At 37.9% G+C, this 11,394-nt stretch overlaps 2 protein-coding genes across 2 annotated transcripts; both read left to right on the plus strand.

Annotated features, from left to right (window-relative positions):
- Positions 1-233: 233 nt before the first annotated feature.
- On the plus strand, positions 234-2,203 carry LOC112281732 (chlorophyll a-b binding protein CP26, chloroplastic). Its single transcript, XM_024518571.3, has 6 exons — positions 234-542; positions 802-886; positions 1,031-1,081; positions 1,178-1,298; positions 1,435-1,581; positions 1,730-2,203. The coding sequence occupies exons 1-6, from the start codon at positions 305-307 to the stop codon at positions 1,985-1,987; spliced, it is 900 nt and encodes a 299-aa protein (XP_024374339.1). The 5' UTR covers positions 234-304; the 3' UTR covers positions 1,988-2,203.
- A 766-nt stretch (positions 2,204-2,969) lies between these two features.
- On the plus strand, positions 2,970-8,739 carry LOC112281598 (chlorophyll a-b binding protein CP26, chloroplastic). Its single transcript, XM_090250184.1, has 5 exons — positions 2,970-3,082; positions 7,651-7,771; positions 7,957-7,978; positions 8,076-8,143; positions 8,252-8,739. The coding sequence occupies exons 1-5, from the start codon at positions 2,970-2,972 to the stop codon at positions 8,507-8,509; spliced, it is 582 nt and encodes a 193-aa protein (XP_090106310.1). The 3' UTR covers positions 8,510-8,739.
- The last annotated feature ends 2,655 nt before the right edge of the window (positions 8,740-11,394 follow it).

The following is an 11,394-nucleotide window of genomic DNA, read 5'->3' on the forward strand; positions in this document are numbered from 1 at the left end:
GGAATGGGATCGGGAGCGAGGCGCGACGCCACGGGCGGAGGTCCCAGCAGCAGCTGCAGAGGGCCCACGGCCAGAGAATCAGCGACAACGCCAGGGCCGAACTCAGCCAGCCATTGGAGACTGCTACGCCTTATCCGAATCCATTGGTCACCAGCTTGTGGCGGACGGACGCCATGGCCACTACGCTTTGCTTCATCTTCCTCGTCGCGCCGCCTCCTTTGCACATTCTCTGTCCTCGTTATTGATCGCGTCCTCCACTCCCCCTGAGTCGTCGCTGTGGGGTTCCCTCTTTGGGTGAGGAGTAATGGCAGCCATGGCAGCAGCGAAGGCTGAGTTTCTGGGGCAGTCCCTGGTGGGCAGCCAGAGCGAGGTGGTTGGCCAGAGGAAGGAGGCCATGCGCACCGTGGCTCTGTTCAACAAGAAGGACGCTGGAAAGGCAGCCGCGCCAGTGAAGAAGGCCGCTGGAAAGGCAGCCAGCGCTGTGAAGAAGGCGAACACTAAGGTGAATGTTCCCAGCAACGAGGAGTTGGCCAAGTGGTACGGTAAGTATTGGCGAGTCGCTCTGCAATTTGGGCCTTGTGGATTGTAAGAGTTGAATTGCGGGGTTACAGATGATCTACGCTTAGGGGGCTTCTCTTTTCGAGCACTGCATATGGCCAATACAGTGATAGAAGGGCTTGCAGCGATGCAATGCTCGCCGGCTTTTGTGCCTCGAAGTAGGAATGTGTTTGGTCGTTGTAGCTGTTATGCTCTATATTTACAGTTGCAGTGTCTGACTAGTCATTGTTTGCGACAACGCAGGTCCTGATAGGAGGATTTACTTGCCCGAGGGTCTTTTGGCCAAGGATGAGATTCCTGCGTACCTCACCGGAGAAGTCCCCGGAGAGTACGTTTTCTTGTTCTCTTTCTGTTCGCATGTCTAGGAAGAACAGTTTACCATATTTTAATCACCCTCGCCGATGTAGAAGGGTTCAATGAAATGGGTTGCGTTGAGGCTTTCTAAATGTGTGACCGAATTGTGACAATGCAGCTATGGATACGATCCCTTCGGTTTGTCAAAGAAGCCAGAGGACTTCGACAGGTAAATATCCGATATGTTTTTGTTTCTCATTTACCACGACGATGTCGCGATTTGGAGTCTACGACTTAAATTTTTCTGACGGAAATGTTTCTTCAGGTACCAGGCATACGAGCTGATCCATGCGCGTTGGGCTATGTTGGGAGCCGCTGGGTTTGTTCTTCCCGAGGCATTCAACAAGTTCGGAGCCGTCTGCGGCCCTGAAGCCGTCTGGTGGAAGGTATGCTACTGTGTCTTTCCGTGCTACTCCGAGTCGGCCAATTTCCGAGCAGCCTCTGCTGTGTAGATGCTGTGCGTAGAGAAGTCCATGTGGACGTAGGCATATCATTCTGATGAACTGAGTCTAATCTTATCAGACTGGAGCATTGCTGCTGGAAGGTGACTCCATCAAGTACTTCGGAGCCACCGTTCCCATCAACCTGGCCGCCGCCGTGATTGCCGAAGTTATCCTGGTTGGAGGAGCTGAGTACTACAGATCGACTAACAAGTCTCCCCTCGGATCGGTATGTCCCTGCACCAATTCGCTGTCATGTGGAGAAAAAGGTGGTAGACAAGACAGAGGTGGCCTTATCATGGTTTGGGGGTGTGGCGAGGTGAATCGATCTTTGAACTGTCCACGTTCTGACCGTGAGGGATGTTTATGGATTGCAGGACTTGGATAGGCTGCACCCAGGAGGTGCATTCGACCCTTTGGGGCTTGCAAAGGACCCCGACCAGTTCGCGCTGTTGAAGGTGAAGGAGATCAAGAACGGGAGGTTGGCTATGTTTTCGATGCTGGGGTTCTTCGTCCAGGCATACGTGACTGGAGAGGGACCGGTGGAGAATTTGGCTGCACACTTGAGCGACCCATTCGGAAACAACTTGCTGACCGTCATCCAGGGTACTGCTGAGCGGACTCCCAGCCTTTAAGCAAGAAAAGCTGGATATGTAGTGACTGCCGAGGATTGGGAATGTATAGACCTAGGAGATCTTAATGCACGAAGCTCGTTGCTTGGAGAAAATTCATCGTACATATTGGATATGTGAAAGACAATGCAGTTAGAAAACCTGCTTTCCTTTGCGTTAATTTAGCTTCGCTTTGAAGACTGAGTTTTTCAAATTGAAGTGATGACTCTTTTAAACTAACCAAGTCCACGATTATCGATATGTGAATGGTATGAGACTATGACGTGTCTTCTTTAAACTGTTTTCCTATCTCAATCGCAATCCAATTCGTTGCCCAGTTACAATTATGATGGTATTCATAGTTTACCTAACAACTATCAGTCGTCAGAATTCGTGCTCAAACTCATAATTCCTTGTGTGCCATACAGCAGCAGACAATGTGAATCATAATAATTTGTCGTGCAACATTTCTCAAAATATTCGGCCGATGAACTATTTAACTGTCTCAATCAATGTGCTCACTTCCACGTGTCTCGTGCACCAGCGACAATATTGATATGAACTATCATCGAACACTGTCATAATCTGTGCTGACCCAACTAACACTTTCAAAATGTGACGAGAAGGACGCTATAAAAACTCTCTATTCGATGCCATCCAATTGCTACAACCTGCCCTGGACAATCTACTGGCTACAACAAGTCAAGCTGCTTCAGTGACACTATGTCGTGAGAAAGAAGGTCAACTATTCCCGAAAAGTGAGAGGCCCCAATTCATCGAATCCTTAAGAATCTCCGTCGAGAAGTAAATAGTATTTGCATCGCCATTGGATGTCTGAGGGCGCCTTATCCATATCCTACTGGCTACGCTCATGGTTACACAAGCTCGCCATCCTTTCGCTCATGCCCTGGAGTGCTCACGTCGTTCTTCTACACACAGCCATCATCTATGGTGGTGGTGGTAATCTGCCAGAGCCTCCAATTTAGCAACAATCTGGTGAGGAGCGATGGCGGCCATGGCAGCTGCAAAAGCTCAGTTTCTGGGTCAGTCCCTGGTGAGCAGCTGGAGAGGAGTGTTAAAAGAAGAGAAAAGAAGCAAGCATAACAGAATTGATCATCTGTTATTATTCTCTTAAAGCGTGTATTACAGAGGTTGATGACAACCTATATAGGTTGTAGATTGATTACCAAAATATATAGATAAGACATTCAATTGGTGATAGTCCTTGTTCTTTACTAATTATTTAATCCAAATAGCTTTTTTGTACAAGCTATATATTCTACTTTGATAGAAGATAATGCTATAATAGGTTGTTGCCAACTTTGCCAAGAAATAACTCCACCGGCTAATGTAAATATACAACTAAGAATGGATCTTTGGTAGTTTTCATCACATGTCCAATTACTACTACTTAAATCTTAAATTTAATGTTGATATTCAATTAAATTTTATTTACTTTGATGAATAATTTTATAATTTAAAATTCCTTTAAGATATCTTATTATACCTTTTATTGTAGATCAATGTGCTTAACTTGGATTAGCTATAAATTTGGCAACTTGGCAAATAGAAAAAGTAATATCAAGCCTAATATGAATCATGGCATGTATTAAGCACCTTACAATAATTAAGTACAAGACATCCTTCATTATCTTTATATTTTTATGATCAATGAAACTTATATCCATAGTCAATCTTAATTTGGCTTCAAGAAGGATTGAAACGGGTTTATAATCTTATATATTAAATCTTATAAAAATTTCAGTTATATATTTATTTTATAATAAACTAATAGACTTGTTAATTTTATTGTATTCAACCATTATACTTTGGCAACCATATCTACTTTCAATAGATCTTTTTTTAGTCATTTCAAAGCCACTTGCCAAAAGTCTTTAAGTAGTATTTAAGAAATATATATTATTACTAATAATAATAGAGTTGTCTACATATGATGTCTATATAATAAAATTTTGATGCATTAGCTCTCTTTTAATATATATACTAGAATCTATTTTACTATAAGAAAAATCATTTTCAATAAATTAATGGTTAAATTATTCATACCACATACACAAAATTTATTTTAATCCATATATACATTTAATAACTTATAAACTATATGTATAAAGTAAAGATCAATATAACTCTTTGGTTGAGCCATATAAATTTGTTTATTTAAAAGACCATGAAGAAATACGGGCTTAATGTCTATTTGATAAACATTTAAATCATATATTGTAGTTAGGGATAATAAAATATACAATGAATTTATTTTTATCAAAATAAAAAATATCTTTTCATAGACAATATTGTTTTCTTGTGAAAAACACCTAGCAACCAATTGAGCCTTATAATAGGTGATTATTCTATTAGGATTATATTTTCTTTTCGAAATCCATTTATAACTTACAGTGACTCAAAAAACTATTTCAATGTTGACATATTTTAGAAAGAATGGTGTATTACAGATGAATTGTTCTGAATAACGACATGTGGTATATATAGCAAATAAAGTATTCTTTTACAGCTACCAAATGAGTCCAGGTTGAAAAGAATCCATTAGGTAATTGTGGAGCTATGACCAATCTAATTTGGAATAGTATTGAAACAATCTTTTGACTATGGTGTCAAATTTTTGGATTCTATCAATTACTTAATATTATAACATTCTATCATCATTAGATTTATTATGAAAATATTATTACTAATCTAATGATATTATTAATGCTTACTAGCAGGTATAAAAGCACTATTATTAATTACAATTCCTAGCACAGACATATTCTAAATTATTACATTCTAAGTCCTTTTAGAATCTTCTACAAATTTCTAAAATCTTCTAGATATTTGTAGAATCTTCTACAATCTTTTAGAAAGTTCCATAGGCTTTTAGAAGCCTCTTTAGGCTTTTAGAAGCCTCTTTAGGCTTTTAGAAGCCTCTTTAGGCTTTTAGAAGCTTCTTTAGACTTCTAAAAACTTCTATAGAAAGTACTATAGACTTTTGTAACCTTCATTATAGTATAAATATGAATCTTTGGAACCACTTTTACTATTAATCTTATTCTTTGTCTTTAATCTTAATATATTTCTTTGTCAAATTCTTGTATCCTTGACAATTCCTTAAACAACTAGGAAATCCATTTCTTGCTCTCTCCAAAATAACATCACCTCTACTCTTCTTCATTCTCAAAAATCTTATGGCCAAATTGCTTCTGAACTTGGCTGTAGTAAAGCTACTATCTCTAGGCTAGCAAAAAAGATCACTTTTAATAGGGAGAATCTTAAATTAGGTAGACTAAAGAAGCTCACTGTAGTAGATGAAAGAACAATCATTTGCCAAATCAACATTGGGAAGATTGAAAATGTTATTGAAGTTGCTAAAAATCTTTATAATATTATCAATAATCCTATGTCAATCCAAACCATTTGAAATGTCCTTAAGAAATAGAATCCGAAAGCTGCGGTAAAAAAAAAACAAACAAACAAACAAACAAACAAACACTATTATCTATCTGCCAATAGAAACAATGCTTGGATTTTCCTCTGAAGTACAAAGAATGGATTGTGGAGAATTAGAAGAGGATTATTTGGTGAAATGAGACAAAAATCAATAGATTTGGGTCAGATGGCAAAAAAAAGGATGTAAAAATAAAAAGAACAATCTTTACTTGACAAAAAGATATAAGAAATAATTAAGCATGGAGGTGGAAATATAATGGTATAGAGTTGTATGGAATGGAATGGAGTTGATAGAATGGCAGAGGTTGAAGAAAGGATAGATGTCAAGCAATTTGTAGAAATTTTTGAAAAAAATCTACTTCTTAGCATTGAAGAATCTAGCATTTTTGAAGAAGAAGTGATTTTTCAATAAGATAATAATCCCAAGCATAACTCAAAACTAGCATCAAAGTGGTTTGATCATCATAGGATTAAAGTAATAGATTGGTCTGCTCAGTCTCCTCATCTTAATCCCATTGAACATCTTTGGAAGCACCTCAAATGTCAGCTCAATACCTAAAAGATAAAACCAAAGGATTGGAAAATATGAGAATTAATAGGTGTAGAATGGAATAATATTAAAGCAATTTTGTGCCAAAAGTTAATAGAAAGTATGCCTAGGAGGTTGAAATTAGTTATCAAGGCCAAAAAAGGTCCTAAAAAATACTGATATGTAATTGGATGCCACATTCATAATTTTTTTTTAATATTGTTCGAAATTGAATTGGTCATAGTTTCATAATTACCTAATGGATTCTTTTCAACCTAGGCTCATTTGGTAGTTGTAAAAGAGTACTTTATTTGCAATATAAACCACATGTCATTATTCACTATAATTCATTTGTAATACACCATTCTTTCCAAAATATGTCAATATTGAAATAATTTTTTGAGTCACTATATTATAAAGCATGTTAATGAAAGATCCTTCAAAATTCATGTATTTTTTTAAATTAAAGAACCATATTTAGAATTTAATGCTTCTTTCCACTTCGTAGTATCTTCACCATTTAAAGCTTTTGTAATTAGATAAGATTCATTAGAATCATGTAAAGTAAATAAATAATAAGTAATATATGATTATAATATTTATTTAATAATTTTTTATTATTAATATTTTGGATTTTTTTGGTAGATTGAATGATAAAATTCTTAAATTAGTTAAATGAGTATTCTTAATTATATCATCATTATTTGACAAAAGATTTTTTAAAGCAATTAATAATTCAAAAAATATTTCTTCATGTTGAAATTTACTTTGAATACATTAGTATGATTACTTTGAATACTTTGAACCTTAGTATGATTACTTTGAATACTTTGAACCTTAGTATGATTACTTTGAATACTTTGAACCTTAGTATGATTACTTTGAACATTAGTATGATTACTTTGAATACTTTGAACATGTATCATGAGAAGACATAACATCATTACATAATATTGATTGTCAAATTGAAGTAATTTTTGAAAATTGTTATAAAAGAATATATTTTGTCAAGTAGATATCTTAAATCATGTTTCAACTAAAGCATCAATAAAGCTTTTGTTATCATTATTGTCATTTTGTATTCATTTCTTTCTTTGAGTAAATAAAGTTTTTAATAAGGTAATTCCATCAAAGATAATATTACAACTAACAATTTTTTTTTATTTTTAATTATATAATAGATATTATTCACCATAGCCAAAAAAAATATATTTTTTATTTTTTATATCAAGCTTATGTTGGTACTCATTAAAAATATGTACATATGTTATATATCCATAGATCTTCAAATGACTTAAATGAGGTGTTTTACCACAATATAATGTCAAAAAAGTCATTGAAGCTTCTAATGTCTTTAAAAAGGTTCTATTTTGTATATAACAAGTTGTGGCCTTGGCATCTGCCCAAAAAAATTGGATAATCTAGATGTATGCAATAGACATCTTGCAAACTTTAATAAAATTTTATTCTTTTGTTTGCTAACACCATTTTGTTCTAGTATATAGGATATAGTGAATTGACATATTATTCCATGTTGAACACAAAAATAATTTGTCCAAGAAACCTGAGGACTTTGGCAGGTGGAGTCTCGGTCTACTCACACATTTGTCATCTGCTACATCCATTTTTATTGTTCAGGAATTTGAGTAATTGTTTCGGGCTTTGGATTGAGGGTTCTTGTATCTACATTCCGCAGTTACCAAGCTTATGAGCTTATCCATGCTCGATGGGCCATATTGCGAGCCGCTGGCTTTGTTCCTCCTAACGCATTCAACAAGTTTGGCTCCGTCTGCGGCCCTGAAGCTATGTGGTGGAAGGTACGTAATGAAGTGAATATCCTCTCGGGTGTGCTCTCATGTAGACATGGAGTTTACATCTTAGTGACATTTGCTGGTGTTAGAATCGCAGATGAGCACTTGTTGCGAAAGCAATGTTAGTGGTTTTAATACTCAGTTATTTTAACCGAGTAACTTGATTCTGACGAGACTTATGTGTTCATTAGACCGGAGCATTACTGCTGGAAGGTGACTCCATCAAGTACTTCGGAGCCACCGTTCCCATCAACCTGGCCGCTGCCGTGATTTCCGAGGTTAACCTGGTTGGAGGATCCGAGTACTATAGATCGACCAACAAGTCTCCCCTCGGATCGGTATGTCCCTGCACCAATTCGCTGTCATGTGGAGAAAAAGGTGGTAGACAAGACAGAGGTGGCCTTATCATGGTTTGAGGGTGTGGCGAGGTGAATCGATCTTTGAACTGTCCACGTTCTGACCGTGAGGGATGTTTATGGATTGCAGGACTTGGATAGGTTGCACCCAGGAGGTGCATTCGACCCTTTGGGGCTTGCGAAGGATCCCGACCAGTTCGCGCTGTTGAAGGTGAAGGAGATCATGAACGGGAGGTTGGCTATGTTTTCGATGCTGGGGTTCTTCGTCAAGGCATACGTAACTGGAGAGGGACCGGTGGAGAATTTGGCTGCACACTTGAGCGACCCATTCGGAAACAACTTGCTGACCGTCATCCAGGGTACTGCTGAGCGGACTCCCAGTCTTTGAGATCACAGGTTTCATGTATCTGATCTTAAGAGGTACAGATTCTTTGTACGAATGTTAGGAGGTGGAACGTGCGCAGTGATTCACTGTGCACTAATTTTCCCATGTTCTGAGATTGGATCTTATCATCCATGCAATCGAGTGGTTAATCTAGTCGGAACGTAGTAATCTCTTGCTCGCCCAACTGTATATCTGTAATAAGGAATTAACATCGAGAGTATTTCGTCACCCTGTCTACTGAGCATTCAATGGCATGGCTTAATGATTCATGGACTCTATAATTCTCTTCTTTTTGTAGTTTAAATGTGTGGGAGAGGATATGCACGAGTACGATAGACCAGCTGTACTTATTTTAAATCAATGTGTGTATATTTTGAATAAGGTAGATTACACACTCTTTCCGGTCATTGTACATGTACTCTTTAAGTGCATTCACATCTGAATATTAGCAGTTGCATTTCTCTCTAACAAAAAGCATTACTTTGAAGGCGGAAACTACTTGCTTACAATTATGTGGCGTGTTAGTGAATTGGTTACTTGCTGGAATTGCGTGTGCTGGAAGTGCGCGAGTGTGGGCTAGCTTGTCTGAGTTGGAAGTTTGTTTTTCAACATCCTCCGTTAGACCACTACCTTCCAATACTAGTGGACTGTAGTATCGGAAAAACTTTTGCTTAGTGGGCAGGCTCGAAGCTTGGCATTGGCAGCAAACTAATGGAGTTGCAAAGCAAATAAAAACAATCAAATGGCAGAGTTTTAGTGAGCAGATCAGTGAGTTGTGCGGTGGTATTAACATACTGGATGTTGATCTCATCCAAATGTTGGTGCTCGCATATGAAATGATATATCACGTCGATGTGCTTTGTACGATAGTGAAATTCAGGATTGTGAACAAGTCGAATGGTGCTTTGATTGTCGGAGAGGAGGTGCATTGCTTGACTTGGCTTGTAACGTAGGTTTGTGAAAAGCCAACGGTGCCAGATGATGTCTTTCGTAGTGGATCCTGCTGCCACATATTCCGACTCGGTGGTAGAGGTAGAGATGCAATTCTGTTTTCTACTGCACTAGTAGACGGGTGTCTCGTTGAAAAGGAGCTGCATGCATGTGCACGACTTTTGATCTGTCACATCTCTAGCGTGATCTGTCACATCTCCATACCCTTCGAGTAGCATCGTCTTGGCGATGCTGCTGAAACATAGTACGAGATGGAGAGTGCTTACAAGATAACAAAAAATTCAAGGCGGCTAAGGGTCTATGCATAGAGGAGGCATCCCACAGTAACGGAGTAGAGAAAAGGTGGTGGAAGGGATTCTCTGCCATTGTTGAGTTTAGTGTTGGGGTCGGTAGGTACACTCAGCTAAAACCGAAGTGGCTTAGTATTTGTCGAAGGTAGTTTGCTTGATGGATGAAAATGTGCCCATCGGTTTGGAGGCAAAGAATGTGGAGCCCCACATATAGGTCGGAGTTTGAGCGAGTGATTTTTTATGTGGTGCACTAGGTTCTCCAATCAGACCAATAAAGAGTAGATGGTTAAACAATTGTCTACAAAGAGAGTCATGATGAACCATGATTCTGACTTCAAGATATAGATGAAAGGATCTGCTTTGGTTCTTTGAGGTCAAATTTTATGAGAAAGTCATAAAATATTTGATTCCAAATCCGGTCAAACTATTTCAGGTCGTGTGAATCACCAAATGGACTCACTTATATATTTAGTACAAAAAATGCAATTATTGAGTTTAAAATCTCAAATTTTTTGAGTTAGTTGTAGAATTTTTAGAAAAAATAGAAAATAGATTGGTAATAGCAGATATGCAACCTAAGGTAGAGTTTATTCAGACAAATTTCTATGATGAATATATTTTTTGTTAGCTAATATTAGATGATGGCTCAATGGAAGAAGTCCTCGTTGTCAAAAGAAAAAAGAGTTTTATTTAATAATAGTTCTTAAAACATATATAAATATATATATATATATATATATACATACATACATATAATAATAGAAAAAAGAGATTAAAAAAATATAAACTTGAAGCAAATCAAGGAATAGAAAAAAAATATAATAGAAGAAAGGGAAATCAAAAGGAAGGAGAAGAAGAAAAGAAGATGAAAAGAAAAAAGAGAAGGAAAAAACAAAAAAAAATAAAAAAAATAAAAAAAATAGGAGGAGAAGAAAAGATGATCACAAGGACGAGAGGCAGCCACTAATCTGCAGCAGCCTCATTGTCGATAGTGGTCCAGGCCGCTCTGCATCCCATCTCTCTTGTTTTTGTGTTTTTTTTCCTGTATGGTTTTCGAGCTCCTATCCTTATAAAGTTCTCTCTTCGTGGTGCCTCTGATGTGTATGTAGTTGCAGAGTGTTCCCTTAGTTCCGTTGAGTGGTGCCCAACGGAGGTGCACTTGTTATTGGTTCATCATAATTGTCTACTTTTTTTTTTTTTCCTCGCTCGATGAGCGATTGGCCAATAGTGTTGGGTTCAAGGTGGCACAGTTGGCGTCGGAGCTTGAGATTCAAGCGGCAATACGGTCGGCGGTTTGGCACTATAGTGATGACGGTCCAGTGCGATGGTGTCACAGTAGCCGTGGTTTGTCTTGTCGTGCCAATTGATTGATTATCATGTGGGGCGTTCCTGCAGTCAAAGAGTGTGGTGGTGGTTGTGCCGGTGGCATTGTTCAGGTCAAGTGCCGTTCAGGTGGAATTGCAGTGTGATTCCCGTGGTTGTTTGAGGGTCACCTTGGACCTGGGCTGTAATGAGAAGTATATGGAGTGCGAACTGCGTTTCGTTATTTCCGTTTTTCCGTTTTGTTTTCTTTGAATCACAGATTCCAACCCGAATTTGGTGAACCATCTGGTACTTGTTAGAATTGGAGGGATCATATGGAGCGTT

The sequence above is a fragment of the Physcomitrium patens genome, chromosome 4 (genome assembly GCF_059467195.1).
Source record: "Physcomitrium patens ecotype Gransden chromosome 4, ASM5946719v1, whole genome shotgun sequence".
Classification (NCBI taxonomy): domain Eukaryota; kingdom Viridiplantae; phylum Streptophyta; class Bryopsida; order Funariales; family Funariaceae; genus Physcomitrium; species Physcomitrium patens.